The sequence below is a fragment of the Odocoileus virginianus genome, chromosome 1 (assembly GCF_023699985.2).
Source record: "Odocoileus virginianus isolate 20LAN1187 ecotype Illinois chromosome 1, Ovbor_1.2, whole genome shotgun sequence".
Lineage (NCBI taxonomy): Eukaryota > Metazoa > Chordata > Mammalia > Artiodactyla > Cervidae > Odocoileus > Odocoileus virginianus.
This window is the reverse complement of record NC_069674.1, coordinates 15956341-15973333: the sequence shown is the minus strand read 5'-3', so window position 1 is coordinate 15973333 and position 16993 is coordinate 15956341. Positions and strand designations below refer to the sequence as shown.

The following is a 16993-nucleotide window of genomic DNA, read 5'->3' as shown; positions in this document are numbered from 1 at the left end:
TCTGCCAAGACGTGCAATCATTAACTGTGGTTTCCACTTCACCGGGAGCCGACTGCCTTGAGAAGCGAGGCAAGTTCTGGTTCATGGATGCCCAGGGCAGGCTCTTAATAGTCACTGTGAGGACCTTTGGGCTTTATCTGTACCAGATTAGTTTTTAAAATTTCAATTAACTTTGGAGAAAAACTTCAAAAATAGTGTTTCTGTATACCTTTTCTATAGCTTCCCCTAATACTAAAGTTAGCAAAATCAATAAAGGAACCTCTGTACAATACTGCTAGCTACACTGTAGGCTGTATTTAGATTTCACCCTTTTTTCCCACTGATAACCTTTTTGTTGTCCAGAATCCTATCCAGGTTTCCACATTTCCTTCCTTTGTTGTGTGCCTCTGTGTTTTGCAGTTCCTCTTGCTTTTCTCAGTTTCAAGGGGTTTTTATTTTCTTGAGTTTCGTAAACAACTCCAGGTTTATCCTATTACCCTTCAAGTTTGCATAGATGAGGATCTTCTCAGTTATCTTTCTAGATCATAGTCCTAATCTTTTAATTCCAAAATGAATCTGCTCTTAGTGGAACCATCGATTTGATTAGTGGAGAGCCTGTAAAGCAAAATAGTGAGATGAAAGGAGTGGTGCCAACCACCTTGAGTGACAACAATTCTGCAAATTCCATGCACTGAATAGACTACTTTCAACTTAATTCCTTGGAAAATGAAAGCATCAGGTGTTCTCACGACGGACACAAAAATCAGAGAACAAAAAACACTGCATTCAACTTTCACATTTTGCACATGAGAGAACTATCATGTTGCAAAGGAAATAAACAGAAAATATCACTTGACACCAATTCAGAGCATTTATTGACATTTCCATTTAAAATGCTAGGAAAGCTGTATAAATTGTAAACATGGAAACCAAACACTTGCATAAATTATTTCAAAAACTCTACAGCACATTAGAAAACAGTGCAGCTAATTGAAGGGAAGAAACATAGCCAGCAAAGAGAAGAGAGGGTCGAATTACAAAATCATTTACCCATAATGAAATTTAAGGGCCCGTTTGAGACCAGCAAACCATGATTGTCAAGTTCAAAGTTGCAGGATTGATGCCACAAGTGGCCTCAATTTACTCTGCATTTTTTCGTACATTAACACTCATAATCTAGGGATGAGAGTGCAGGAATTTAGAAGAACATGGACCTTGACAAAGTTGGAGGTGGCCAGTGGGTACCCTAGAGTGCTCGGTTTGGCAGCCTTTCCTGGAAGGGTGCAATTCACTCCACCCCCATGCTCCCGAGACCAGCCCTGGAGGAGGGCAAAGTGGAGAATTTCTACTCCCCTTTTCTGAAATTAATCCTCTGCTGCCTAGAGCAACGGAGTCCACTGGTGGAGCCTCTGTTCCCCTAGGGTTCCCTCCTCCTTCCTCACATTTGCAGGAGGAACAGTATGGGGAGCCTGGCTAGACGCTGACCCAGCACTATTCTGACCTTGCACTCAAGGAGTCAAGTGATGAACGTTGGAAACCTGGTGGACATGAGAAGGGGCATTCATGATGTTCCAAGTTGTCCAGAAAGATTCTGTGGAATCAGGGACCGTGAGACCCAAATCACTTCAGTTTTTCTCTTTGTCCCTTCTCCTTATCCACTCTTTAAATGTGAAGCGGCCCCAGAGCAGAAAAACCCAGAGAAAGAAGGAAAAGCAAAGAGTCTGCATGATGATCTACCCCGTGGGAAAGTAATTTAGAGAAGGGTGTCTCAGAGGGTGACATTCCTTCCTTCTTTCTCTTGCTCCCTGGTTCCCAACTTTGTTTCATGTTTCCAAGGCATTTGATACTCTTTTGCTAAATGTCAATGCCGCTGGGGTGTTAAGATAAATTGTCAAGTGTACTGTTACACACACAGCATGGAATTAGGATCAAACCCGTGAGGTTTTAGTTTTCAAGTCTTTTTCATAAAATTAGAGAAAGGAATCTTAAACACTGCAAATTGCCTCCAAGGGTAGCAAAAGAAACCAGAAATGCACACACTCCCTGTTCACTAGGTAACAAGTGTAGGCCTAATACAGTATATGAGTGTGTTACAGCAGCTGTTGATGGAAACCCCTCTCACCTGTTGTAAGAATATCCGTGACGGTGCTAGAGTAAATGTAAAAATGAAGTTCAGGTTACCATCCCATAAAAACATGCTGTGTGTTCAAATGGTCTACATGCAGGTGCAGAAGTGGACTTCCTCACGCTCCTGCCTGGAACAAAGGTGGGTTAGGTGGGCCCTGGAGTCTGGCTTTGGAGACCTGCTCTGGAGGTAGAAGTGAAATGGCTAAAACATCTACAGCTAAAGCGTGTGTGGTACTCAAGACTGGAACCCCCTCCCCACCCACCCAGAACCTTTCACCAGCTCTCCTTCCAACCAGAAAATTCATTCATGTCTAGGAATCTCATATGAAAGGGAGAGAGAGATGTATTTAATGATTAACTCCTGAATTAACTACAAATGCCAATCTGTGTCCGAGTGATTGGTTTGGTCACTGGAGCACTAAGTTGTGCAAACACAGTGAACACTGACCCTGTCACGCAGTTGAATGGGAGGCTTGTAAAGCACAGAATTACCTGTTTCAGCCCGCAGCCTCCAGGCATCCCTTCACCTGTGCCCTGCATCACAGGCCTCATGCCCTGAAAAATTGTGGTTGGCAGAAACTGGCTTAGTCTGCAGCTCAAAAACCACATACAACCAAAATGAAAAGACGCTCTGAAATTAAATACAACTTGAAGGAAAAAGTGTAGGTAGCCATAAAGTCAAATATATTTACTTATAACCCACTACACTCCACAAAGGATTAAATGTGGCTGAACGACAGACCCTTGAGATCTGCTCTTAACAGTAGACCTCGGTGGACGTCTTTCACACTTGACACTGGCCCTCTGGCAGTTCTGGGACTCTCCCGTCCCCTCCAGAACAGACGTCTTCCTCCACAGACCTGCCTCCCAGGCCTGGTCATTTTCTTGGTGGGTTCCTACAAATGTTTCCTCATACATCACTTCTTCCTCTTTACAAAACTCCTTCAATGGTGCAGTTACGGATTTGGTCTCCATATTGGAGCAGACCAGGTTCAAGGTTATTTTCAATGGCAGCTTCACCACTTTCACCATCCTTCCCCAGGCCCACTCTCAACTCTTCCCACACCATCTCACCACATGCCCGGAAAGCTCTTGTCTTCCGTGGCTTCTGATGCTGAGCTCTCCCCAAGATCCCACCGTTTCCAAACGTGTAAGTTCCATTCCTCCTTCTAATGTACTTGTGTACTTCGGTGCATTTTACTGACGTTTAAGCCATGTTATTTTCCCATCTCTTCCGTTTTTTACACCCGAGGGTGTTGTCTGATTCAGATCCGAACATCTCAGAAGGGAGGGCTCATGTTTGGTGCCAGAAACAGCAGAAAATCCGAACAATGCATGAGAACTGAAAGTTAATGGTGAAGGAAGTGAATTGAAAGCAAATAGGGAGGGAGGAAGTGGAGTCCCACGGGGCCTCTGGTGTTGCTCTGGTTTCCTCCACGTGAGCTCACTCACTGGGAGGTCACAGCAGATCAGACGGTCCATCCCAGCACCATCACACAGAGAGCCCACGTTCTCACAGTGCTCTGTGGTCCCTCCTCAAGGGGTGTCTGCCCACATGACCATACCTGATCCTTGCAATGAGAAATCCTGGGGGGGGGGGGGGGTGCGCGGGGTAGGCCGGTTCTCATGAGGCTGATGAGGAGAATAAGGCTCAGACAAGGGGCCTGACACAGCCAGGAAGTGACTGTGCAGAATCTGAAAATGACCATTTCTCCAAACAGTCTCCTCTAAAACTCTGACTCAAATGTATAGCTCTTGCTACTACCATGAGAACTTTTAAAATCAGAAAAAAAGAACAGACATAAACTGTCAGTTTTCATTTTGCAGTGTTTCAATAAATGGAACTCCAAAGCCACACAACTGCCACGAGGACCTCTCGTTGAAGTAGATTCCATTGACTGAGTGTCTGAAGCCCCACTCAGGGTGGTGTTCCCACGACAGCTGATGTGTTCTGGGTCAGTTGACAGTAAAACTGAGTGCAATCTGAGTGTGCTTTACAACCAATGCAAGAGTGCTGGGGATCTTACCAGCCTGCTCACACCCACCACATACCACCGGTTGTCTATAACACGTCATTTTTGGTCTTGACGTTGGTTTAAAAGTGTATCTCTTCTAAGAAGAAAAATATAGACAGAATCCCCTTATGCTAGCTTGAAAGGCATCAAAACTGCTACCGCAGCCCCATTTAAAACAGAGGCCCATCTCTGCCACGTGCTAAGGAGGTAACCACATTTGTACACTCCACGTGCGAACACTTAGGACACTGAGCAGGAGGGGAGGGGAGGGGCTGTCAGCTGGCACTCAATCTGAATTCACCAAAAGGTGTCCGAAATAAGAATTTGCGTGAATCTCTGAAATTCTTCCTTACACATTCAGGATCCTGGTATTTCTGAATGACAGGCAAAGAGACCCCTCCACTCTGGGCAAGTCTGGTATTAAATCAAGACTAAAAGGTAAGAGATCAAGCCCACATGAGGGTCCTCTCTCCCCTGCTCTTTGGAGCCAGGGAAGGGTACCTGAAAAGGAGCTCCCGTTACTTTATTTCACATTCTCAACAGACATCCTTCTGCACCTCTCCTGTTTCAGAGGCGTAAAGATAAAAAATGCCTACATTTTAATTTCCCAGAACTGACTCTCCCTGGACTGTGAGACTCTTGAGTCTACATAACAGGCTTAGTGCAGGAAGCGCAGAAACATAACACTGGAAGCCAGTGGTTACACTTTGGGGCCTATTTTAGCTGCTTCGGGGTTCTTAAAATTTGACACAAATACAGAGATTTTGATTAGTCAGAGCCCCAGATTCTGCCTGTGTATCTGTTGTTTAATTAAAGATATTAATTGAGCTAATAAAAAAGGATTCATGGCAAAGTGTTATCTGCATCTGTTCTTCTTCATTCCACTCAGGTCCCAGAAAACAGAACAGCCCTTGTTACTCTATTCTTTACTCCACTTCGGGAAGCGGAGAGCTATTCCCTTAAGGAGGCAATCTCAAGTGAGAGGACCCCTCCATCAGGCCCAAAGGTGGTTTTTTCAGTCACTCAGCACAGTTATACACAATAAAATCAGAAATTAGGAGCAACTCTTTCTCCCTCGTGGTCTCAAAGCTTCTCCTTCCTTCCTTGGCTCATTACAAAGAGGCTCAACAGAACTCGTTTCCAGGTCTCGAACACAGGGACTGCAATTACCACAGATGCATTCACGAATAACTAACCATTCGGTGGTCCTAGGAACTGTGACAAAGCATTTTTGCTTACGTAAGATTCCTCATTCAAAGTCGGGAGCAACTTATCAGCAAAGTGCCAGGATTCGTCAGGACCTCCTCAAAGCCTCATTCTATAGGACTGGCCTTGATGAAGATATGTACTCAAATGAAATGCAATAGGCAGTTGCCGCTGCCAATCAACAAATGGCAAATACAATTAAGAGTGTAAATCTAAACTTTGATATGTATTTTGAATAACCAAATAAATATTAAGCTTTTCCTCTGTGGAGAGGCTTTCTCCCCTCTTTCTAGAACAAAATGAAACCTTCCACGTGTTCTTCTATTGAGAAAGCCAAAGTTGCATTTCACAGACAAGGTGAAGGGGCTCTTGTAGCTGTAGCACCAGAAAAAGGAAGATGCAGTTGATGGCTTTGTTTCAAACCGTCAGGCTCTACAATCTATCATTTGGTTTCTCACTAGTAGCTTTTTAAATTCCCAAACAGTCTTAGTATTCATGTCGTTAATATTACTATTAAAAGAAGTTCCTATGGAGGAAAAAGAGGGTGAAAATCAAGCCATTAATAAAATGTCTTCAAAACTCTTTTCTCAGAAAACAAAGCAGCAGGTTCATCGTACAAACCAGTCTGAGTCACATCTTCCCACGGAAATACTAGGTTCCTTTAATCCCTATACCATCTACACATTATCATCTTTCACCTTAAAAAAAAAAGAAAGAGACTAACTTAGGAATTTCATTAGCTTAGAACTGTGGTTGATCTTTTGTGAAGTGCTGCTGGCTTTTGGCCAAAAGTACATAAATTTCAACTGAACCCAGGTGGTCACAAAACTGCCAACGTATGAAAAGCATCATGGGCTGTCACATGACTTGGGGCATCTTCTAAAATTTCGACCTGTTCCCTTAGTTGGGCCCCTCGCCCCAGAGATGCTCCTCCTCTTAAAAACACCTGCTCAGTTGACTTCCTTTTAGTCTTGCTTCCACAGGAAGCGGATACTTGGCAAATGTGCAAGGCGAGGCTGATCAGCTGTGGAAGTTCTGCACAGCGGTCTGCTTCTGCGAGAGCCGGAGGAGCTCCTCGCGGATTGCTTTGATGAGAGAGGCTGAGGAGTGGCCGGGCTGGAGGTCTTCCGTGGAGCTGGTGGCGTAGGCCAATCCGGCGCCCGGCAGCCCCCTGTGGGGGGGGTTCCCGGGAGGAGCTGAGGGCTCCCGGCCTGAAGTCCTTGGCACCTGGAACAGCGGGGATGAATACTCCTGATGTCCAAGCACGTGTGTCTGAAAAACCATGGCAAACACAGGAAAACAGGAGGGAAGATCAGAGGCAAACTGGCAGCCGATGCCCTCCACCCACCTCCCAACCAAGAACTCAGTCTCCCACCACCAGAATGCAAAGATGTAACTGCAGAGAAATTTCAAGGGAAAGTAGTCCAATAAAGAAGCCCCTGAACTTAATTTAACAAGGGTCTATACACACTTGCTTCAAGACAGAAAGAATGAATGCATGGTTGGCCCCACTGGCTAATCCCTGTGCTGCCATGTGTAGAAGGAGAGTGGGCCACTGGGGAACCCGGAAGGGCCCTGCAGAGCTGGACAGGGAGGGAGGCTGGAGCATCCCAGAGAGGGCAAGGTCTGATGAGGATGTCTGCTCAGAGGGATAAGCAGAAACTGGCAGACGGACCGACAGGAAGACCAACTGCCTTTGCTCTGAGTCCAGGACCCAAGGAAGGGGTGAAGAGAACACATATTGGGCCCATGGAACGGCAACAAGATCACAAAATCATCTTCCATCCTATCTGCCTGTGTGTCTGCGTGTCAGTGCTCTGTACAGCTTTTTCTTTTTTAAAGCTATCTGCACAAAAGTATACACTAGCTTTGCTGACACTGGCAAAATATGGATTAACCGGGCATTCCTTTGATAAGAATTATACTTTTCAGTGATTTTTTTCATATTTTTTTCAGTGAAAAAAATCTCTTTATACACATATGCACACACTACATCTGTGATTTCACTTGTGGTAAGAGCAACTTGATAGCTTGACATTTGAGCCCTGGAATAACTTCCACATTTCACTTCTCCAAATTGTGACCAAGAAGCCCTCAAAAAGTGCACATTGGATTTGATGGGAAAACTCAAAACAACTCAGGAAACTAAGCCAGGCACAGAAAAAGCAAAATGTCAGCAAAGGTAAAGTGCAGACCTGAGACTGTAATGCATGCACGCCAAGTCTCTTCAGTCATGTCCGACTCTTTGTGACCCCATGAACTGTAGCCCACCAGGCTCCTCTGTCCATGGGATTCTCCAGGCAAGAATACTGGAGTGGGTTGCCATTTCCTCCTCCAGGGGATCTTCCTGACCCATGGATGAAACTCATGTCGATCCAAGTTTAACCAAGTTGAACCAAGTTCAACTCCTGAGTCGGGAAGATCCCCTGGAGGAGGAAATGGGAACCCACTCCAGTATTCTTGCCTGGAGAATCCCATGGACAGAGAAGCCTGGTGCGCTACAGTTCACAGGGTCGAAAAAGAGTGAGACATGGACTAAAGTGACTCAGCATGCATACACGGTGGTCATAATGGAAATGACATTAACAAACCCACAATAAAACTCAAATGCGAGCAAGGAGGTACACAAGATCAAGAATATTTATATAGTGATGATACCAAAGATCAAGTCCAGCTTTTACAGTTTCAAATTCATGACTTAAAAGTCAAAATTACAGAGACAAAATTACAGGTAGTGCCTGGAGCTAGGGGGAGGGAGAATGGGGAATTTGTGTTTAATGGGTATGGATTTCAGTTTTATAAGATGAAAAGAGCTATGGGGACGAATGATGTGAAGGCTGCATAATAGTATGAATGTATTTTAAAAAACTTAAGCAGGTTCAAATGGTAAATTTTATGTTCTATGTATTTTACCATAGTTGAAAAAAATTGGGGGGAAAAAGTAACTGTTACTTAGGTCTCTATGCAGATTTTCCATAATGAATACTGCTTTTGTTATTTTTTATTTTAGAAACCTCATTACTTCAAGCCTGGAATCTACCTCGAGAAAAACAGTATACATTTCCAGATTTCAATGCCAGTAGTCTCCCAGTCTGGTCAGAGGGAATTACCATCTACAGGCTGTAAGAAGGACTTCCCAGGTAGCACTAGTGGTAAAGAGCCTGCCTGCCAATGCAGCAGACAAAAGAAACACGGGTTCAATCCCTGGGTCGGGAAGATCCCCTGGAGGAGGGCGTGCCAACTCACTCCAGTATTCTTGCCTGGAGAATCCCATAGACAGTGGAGCCTGGCAAGCTACCAGTCCACAGGGTCACACTGAGTCGGATACAACTAAAGCAACTTAGCATGCATGCATGACTGTATGAAAAGAAAAATACACTCAAGGAGAAAAAAGGTAACGGAGGTTAAAACTTTATGCAGGTTTTAGAAACAGATCTGCCCTGCAGAAGCAGCAGCAGCTATACCATTTACTGTTTGAACCATGCTTAAGTGGTTTTAAATACATTCATACTATTATGCAGCCTTCACATCATTTGTCCCCATAGCTCTTTTCATCTTATAAAACTGAAATCCATACCCATCGTGTCTGAATTCTCAACGATGATCCCAACACGAGATACTCACAGCCTCTCTCCGGCCGGCTTCGTCCTCCCCGTAGGCAGGCCAGCCTGGCCCCCCATACTGGCTGCCTCTGCCCGGTGGGATTTCCACTGGCTGAGCTCCGATTCTGCTGGCGATTCCCACCTGCGTCAGGTGCTGGATCTGAGAGCCTAGAGGAACACAGGGAGGGGCCCGTGAACAGCAGCAGGGGAGTGGAAGGCTGCTCAAGTGAAGACACTCTGGTTCTGACCTCAGCACGCCCCTGGGGACACAAGCATTGTTCAAATGTGGCACCAACTCTACCCCCAGAAAAGACACTTCCTAAGAAAACCAGACCTGAGCTTCTGGGCTTGTGGGCTGTTACTTTCTCTCAATTCAGTGGCTATTAGTGATGTTCCTATTTTCCTGGTCAGACATCAAAGGACGGGGAAGAAAGGGGATAATGGAGGGCACTTCCATTCATTTCTGTAGAGGCTACAGATAACGGGGACCTTATTCATTCAGAAAAAAAGGAGTGAAAGGTTTTGGAGCCATAAAGAAGCTGAAACCTGGTACTTTCTTGCTTATGACTTTCAGACTCACAAGGAAATGAAAATGCAATATGCCTTTTTTTTTTTTAAACAGGCAGAGTGTGTATTTGAGTTCAAAATGTTAAAGTACATTTTTGTTACACTCACACTGTTTTCATAATTTAGTCACATCAAATTAAAAATTTAAAACTATCCATGACAAATGGGTACTTGCCAAGAGCATGTGCCAGCAATTGAACAAGGGCATCTGTCACCTGCCTCTGCGGAGACTGAGCCCTGAGCAGCTGCACCTGCTGGCCTTCGGCACCCCGAGGGAGTTCAGGGTGGAGTGAGACACTCTGCTCCAGGGAATCTGGTGGAACAGGTCTTTAGAGAGTTAGGTATTTTCAGGAACTGATTTCAGGATCCCAATCTTTGCATCTCCTCGCATCCAGAAAAGCACTAAATCCCTTCATGATGAGATCAGCTCCAGATGACTAGCAGAAAACCTCTTGTAAAGTAAGCGCCTGATTGCACTGAACTCCCCTTTCATAAAAATCATACACTGACCTTCCCCCGCTGCCTCTTTGGAGCAGTCTCTCAGAGCTATCTGAGGTGCTGTCTCCCAGGCTACAGTCCTCATTTTGCCCCAAATAAAACTCACCTCTCGAGCTGTGCCTCTTTTTCAGTCAGCAAAGCCACCCACCCAACCTCTTCATCGAGGTATAGTGAAGCAAAGACAGATGATCGCTAGCGCTCATTCTACACTTAGGCACACCATAGCATTGTGTGGCTGCGAAAGCTAGCCTTTGAATAAAATATTTTTCTCTCCCATCAACTTTGGCATATGGAAATAACCCTATTCAACAGATCGAGGGAGAAAAAACAGATCTTTAAATGCTGTGAAATATAACATCGATTTCCAAATGCACCTAGGATCATCTTATTCATCTGGGACGCTCAGGCTAGTCCCACAAAGGTTCAGGGTTTTCCAGAGGTAAGACCTCTCCATCTTCAAGGCTGTTCCTACTCTAGTTACCTAATTAACAGCCTCTGTTAATCAAATACTTTTTATTAAATGTCCTCTACAGGAGCACTTGTCCTGAAGCACTCGTTACTGAAGATTCTTAACACTATTAAAATTACTGGAACTATCAGACAATGGACATTGCCCAACAGACATTGTTTGAGCAAACCTTGCAAAGACGGAAATGCAGCAGTGTTCGTCATCACTTGTGACGGTTCAGACAACCGCACAGGGAGAAAGGCATACCTTTGTGTTGGACTTGCAACAGCAGTTGAAATCGTAGTTGAGACATGATTCTGTATTTTGCTTTGTTCACTTAACGAGACAGCACAGGCTCCCTCATGATTCAAGTGGCCCATCACCCCCCCAGCAGGCAGGGGTTTGCATTCCAGCTCAACCACTGACAAGCCTGTGACCTCGGACACCCCAGTAATCACTCCAGCTGAGACTCAATGCCTCACTTTTCAAATGGAGATTAAAAAAAAGAAAAAAACTATCTCACAGTGCTATTTCAAGGATTAAAAGAGAGAAAATAGGTCAAGTACCAAATGCATAAGAGGCAATCAGGAAATCTTAAATTCCCTTTTTCTGGCTCTGAGCTCTTCATTTTCAAAGGCTGTACAAGTTTACTCACTGATGCCCTTAAACTCGGTATTGAGGGAGCTCACAGTTGTTTGCTATTCTGAATAATGCTTCAATAAACATCCTTGCACATGTAGTTCTTCTCCAATATTTTGGATCTCTTCGGGGGACAGGGAGGAGCCCACATTTCCAAATTACCAAATCAAAGGCTCATAAAGTTATACTGCCAAGCTGCTTTCCAAAAATTTAATGATTTACACCATCACCAGAAATAATATAAGAACAGTAATAATAATAATGGCAGCTAATATTATTACAATTTGTGATACGCCAGGCACTATTTTAAGCACTTTATATCTGTTATCTTCTAAGACTGTTCTTTTAATGATGATCTGAAAGAGTAGGTAGAAAAAACCTAGAGCAGTTCCATTTTGTCACCAGCTTCCCCTGACCTTCCACTGCTGACTCCGCCCATGAGTGACTGCAGAGAAGGGACAGGCATAGAGGCCTGGGGAAATGACAAGGACATTTTAGAAAGGAGAAGATAAAGGTAGATGGGGAAAAATGAGGGAGGTAAGGCTCCACGAGAACCGTGGTTGTACCCTCCCAGAAGTCACCAAATAAAACACAAATCTCCTTGTAGTCACTGTGGATCAACTTTAGAAACTGCCTTCTCTAAAATAAATGCTTGTTTTCATGCCATCGTAAGCACTCAGAAATAGGTGTTTCTGTTTACTGTAAGTTTTCAGAAACGTTTTCCCTGGAAGACATGCGCTGGGAATTTCACATAAAGGGACTGTTTTCGAGACTCTGACTCAGGGACAAATCGGAGGCCCCGGGTCTTGGGATCTCAGCCACTCCGTCCTTTCCCACCTCCCGGCCATGCATCTCCAACAGGATCCGAGGGAACACAGCTGACCACCAGAAGAGGCCAGGGCTGGGATGCTGACACCCTGCAGTCTAAACTGTTCTCTGCAGAATTTAGCCAAAAAGAAATGCCCGTGTGTACCTGTGGTGCCCCCAACAGGCCGAGGCCGGGCCACTGACGGCCCCTCCTCAGAGTAGATCCCTCGGGCAGCAAATGAGGCGGCTTCAGACGATGCTTGGGGCTGTGGCGTCTCGGGAGGCACCAGCTCCGAAGACTGCAGCAAACCGGGTCCGAAACCAGGTCTGAAGGCGAAGCACACCCAAACATTAGGACCACACTTGCCTGGTTCTGGTATTTTACTAGGTCCACCCTCAGCCCTGAAGCAATGTAAGACCTGTGTGTCTGCTGGCTTATGAGCCATCTCCTCTCCCAGAACATTTGCTCCCTGACAAATCTCCTGTGCTACAAACTATATATACACCATCCAGTACACATGCCAGAACACAGCTGATGCTCGACCAATCTGCCGATGACTGGAGAAAAAATGCTCTAGTTTAAAGACCCAAAAAGGGTGCATCTCAAGCTCCAGGGCCCGTTCATCTCCAGCAGTCAACTAAAGGAGTGGATCTCAACCCTGGCTGTACATTAAGGTTACCTGGGGAACCCACACACCCCAGACCCCCCAAAAATAGAATCTTTAGACATGGGACCCACACCATGGTAGTTTTTAAAGCTTCACTGATGTTCCTGAGTTTCATCAAGGCTGAAAACTAGTGCTTTAAAGCAGTGGTTCTCAAACTATTTAGTCTCAGGACATAGTTGCATTCATGAAAATAAGGACTCACAAGGGAAAATGAAAGTCACTCAGTGGTGTCCGACTCTTTGCAACCTCATGGACTATTCCATGGAATTCTCCAGGTCAGAATACTGGAGTGGGTAGCCTTTCCCTTCTCCAGGGGATCTTCCCAACCCAGGGATCAAACCCTGGTCTCCCAAATTGCAGGCGGATTCTTTATCAGCTGAGCCACAAGGGAAGCCCAAGAATACTGGAGTGGGTAGCCTATCCCTTCTCCAGGGGATCGTCCCGACCCAGTAATTGAGCCGGGGTCTCCTGCATTGCAGGCAGATTCTTTACCAACTGAGCTACAAGGGAAGGACTCACAAGAACTTTTGTTTATTTGGCTTCCCTGGTGGCTCAGATGATAAAGAATCCGCCTGCAATGCAGGAGACTGGGGTTCAGTCCCTGGCTCCAGAAGATCCCCTGGAGGAGGACATGGCAACCCACTCCAGTATTCTTGCCTGGAGAACCCCATGGACAGAGGAGCTTGGCAGGCTACAGTCCACAGGGTCACAAGGAGTCAGACACAACTGAGTAACACTTTCAAGAGTTCTTGTGTATGTGGAGCATATCTATAGCTAAGTATCATGTTCAAAATTAAAACAGAGCAAATGAAAAATTCATTTAAAAATAACATTTGCACAGAATTAACTAATACTAGAGTGGGTAGCCATTCCCTTCTCCATGGAATCTTCCCGACACAGGGATCAAACCTGGGGCTCTTGCATTGCAGGTGGATTCTTTACCATCTGAGCCACCAGGGAAGCCTATATTTTCCTGCATGCCCCCCTCCCCCCAATTTAATGAGAAGTGTTCTACATTTTTAAAACATTTTCCTTAATAGCAGACATCTGGATTCTCATACACTTTGTATTCAGTTTCCATCAGTTATTTTATGAAGAAAAGCATAAATACATAGTTGGAAAAAGAAGGAAGATTTTAATAGCCTTTCCAAATAATATTCAAATAGTATTTCCATTAAACATTCTTCTCTGAAACCATACCAAAACTCTACAATATGTCCTATGAAGGTTAGTGGCAATATTGACTCTGAAACTATCAATTAACTTTTCATCTTCTGTTATGTTAAAACTACTGGTCTTCCTTGCACTTAGAATAGACTCATGCATGATTGTATGACATTGCTCATTTGGAAAATACTGGTTCACTGAATTATGCAGACTTTCTTGATATTGACACATTTTATCTTACAGTAACCCAAAGTCACATTCATTAATATCACCATCAAGCTCTCAGAAAAGGCTTTAGGTACTAGGAAACTGTCCATTTCACCGCAGCAGACAAGTTTGTAAAATTTTAATTTCCAATTGAAAGCTCAATTTGATCATTGGCAATAACTGCTGTCAGTTGTTTTCTTGCCCACTGCTCATTTTCAAAGCCAAACAAAAGTCCACAGGCTGGTTGTTCAAGCAAAAACATAGCAACAGTCAGATCAGTTCTCAACTCTAAGGCCAAAATCAGCAGAAGTGGTTTATATGTGTCTCCTCTCCTGTCATCCAGACTGTTAAGAGACTCTAAGGTCTAGGTTTAATAAAGTTAATTTTGGGGCTTCCCTGGTGGTCCAGTGGTTAAGAATCCGCCTGCCCATGCAGGGGACACGGGTTTGATCCCTGGTCTGGGAAGATCTCACATGCCATGGAGCAACCAAGCCCATGCACCACAATTCCTGAGCCCTTGCGTCTAGAGCCCACAACCACAGCTACTGAAGCTCGCATACTCTAGAGCCCGATCTCCACAACAAGAGAAGCTACTGGCACGAGAGGCCTCCACACCACAGCGAAGAGTAGCCCCTGCTCTCCACGACTAGAGAAAGGCTGCACAGCAGTTAAGACTCACCACAGCCAAAAATAAATACATCTTCAAAATTTATTTTTACTACCTCAATGATATACTAACATAAAACTGGCATTTTAAAAAATGCTGTAAAAAGCAAAAATAAAAAATCTGTGATTGCCCAGCAGTGAAGAAGACAGGAATGAATCCTTGAACAGCTAGGTGTCACTATCTGGATTCAAGCCAAGGCACCACAGCTTCACCCACCACTGCTTTCATACCTCAGTGCAAAGGTCAACGCAATGAGAAAAGTCAGATGATATCTTTATATTATTATAAAAATAGCTTTGACCTCACAGACCTCCCTGAATGGGCCTCAAGGACCCTCTAGGGATCTGAGAATCTCACCCTGAGAATCTCACCCTCACTCTTTTAAAGATACTCAAAAGTAAAAAAAAGAATGATGGTTTAGTTATAATTCCTTGCAAATGACAGTTAACCAGTAATTAATAGATTAAAACTTGGACTGCATGGAGATCAAACCAGTCAATCCTAAAGGAAATCAGTTCTGAATATAAGACTGATGCTGAAGCTGAGGCTCTAATACTTTGGCCACCTGATATGAAGAAGTGACTCATTGGAAAAGACCCTGATGCTGGGAAAGACTGAAGGCAGGAGGAGAAGGGGATGACAGAGGATGAGATGGTTGGATGGCATCACCAACTTGATGCACATGAGTTTGAGCAAGCTCCAGGAGTTGGTGATGGACAGGGAAGCCTAGCATGCTACAGTCCATGGGGTCGCAAAGAGTCGGACATGACTGAGCAACTGAACTGACTAATAGATTAAACCAGTTTGATGAGAAAGTACACCAACTTGCTCTGATTCTACACTGTCATTTCTGGAGTACAGTCCATAAACTAAAACCCAGGCAACCTGTATTACTCTCTTTAAAGAACTGCTGCTGTTTCCGACTGACCTCAGAAAGAGGTGTCTGACATCCCTGACCTTACAGATCTAAGAGCTTAACCAATGCACACTCCTCCATCCAGCCCTGTAAACTAGAGCTCACCTAAGTTAATTATAATTTCTGGACCATTCACCTAGGAACAAGAGCTTGCATTTTATTAATGATTTCTGCTTTATCCAGTCAACTAGCACCCTCCTGCCTATATCTACACTGCTTTCATCCTAAACTGTATATTCAGAGAGTTCTGTCTGATCCAAACATTCTAATTTACCTTGGGTGACCGTAAAATTTAGCATCCAAACCAGAACACTTTTGAGAGTGGAATTTACAATTATGCTGAACCACAGGTGTAAATTAGGATTGAACCAGGCGAAACCAGATCATGTGGTCCCCCTAGCATTAGCTTTTGCCCTGGATCATCTAATCGCCACCTGTTCCCTTAACTTTGTTGCTTTTGGACCACAAAGCAGTGCCTGGAGAGGGGGAGAAGGGTTGGGGAAAAATAAAACAAAATCTTCTGAAAATGAGGGCAAATAAAGAGAAAGTAAGGAGAAAGCAGATAACATTCATACTTCTGTGTGACTAAAGGGATAGCTGAATCATTCAAGGGATAGTTGAATGTGATCTCTGAGACTAATTCTTTATTACAATTCCTTCATTGTAGTAAATCAATTGTCTATTCACATGTGGGTCTGATTATGAATGCTCTTTTCTGTTCTACTGGTCTACTTGTCTTGCTTTATAGCAACACCACACTCCTCATTCCTTGACAGTAATTTGCAACATTTAGAATATAGTCCTAACATCTTATTCTTCTTTCTCAAAGTGTCTTGGCTACTCTTGGCCCCTTGCAAATCCACATGTATTTTAGAGTGAGTTCATCAACTTCCACATATTAAAAAATGCAACAGAGACAGCAAAAGAGACACAGATATAAAGAACAGACTTTTGGACTCTGTGGGGGAAGGCGAGGGTGGGATGATTTGAGAGAACAGCACTGAAACATGTATATTACCATATGTGAAACAGATGACCAGCCCAAGTTCAATGCATCAAACAGGGCACTCAAAACCAGTGCACTGGGACAGCCCAGAGGGATGGGATGGGGAGAGGGGTAGGAGGGGGGTTTGGGACAGGGGAACACATGTACATCCGTGGCTGATTCATGTCAGTGTATGGCCAGAACCACCACAATACTGTAAAGTAATTAGCCTCCAATTATAATAAATGAATTAATTTTTTAAAAATAAATTAAAAATGCAATAAACTATTGGGATTTTGAATGGGACTGCAATGAATCTGTAGATCATTTGGAGAGATTTGACATTTTAAAAGAGTTGCACAATTCATGAATACCTTTCTTTAGAAGGCTTGAATATCTTCAGTTAGATTTATCCTGAAGTATTTCATATTTTTTAATGCTATTTTACATAGTACCTTTTTTTTTTTTTTTCTGTCATTGCTCATGAACAGAACA

General features: G+C 44.1%; 1 protein-coding gene across 1 annotated transcript in view; it reads right to left on the bottom strand.

Annotated features, from left to right (window-relative positions):
- Positions 1 to 831: 831 nt before the first annotated feature.
- The window catches only part of KIAA1549 (KIAA1549 ortholog), a 123268-nt gene continuing 107106 nt past the window's right edge, over positions 832 to 16993 (bottom strand). The window contains exons 18-20 of the mRNA XM_070465181.1: positions 12055 to 12215; positions 8952 to 9097; positions 832 to 6599 (exon numbers count right to left, since the gene is read on the bottom strand). Of these exons, the coding sequence (XP_070321282.1) occupies positions 6348 to 6599; positions 8952 to 9097; positions 12055 to 12215 (559 nt within the window). The 3' untranslated portion in view covers positions 832 to 6347. The remainder of the gene's footprint in view (positions 6600 to 8951; positions 9098 to 12054; positions 12216 to 16993) is intronic.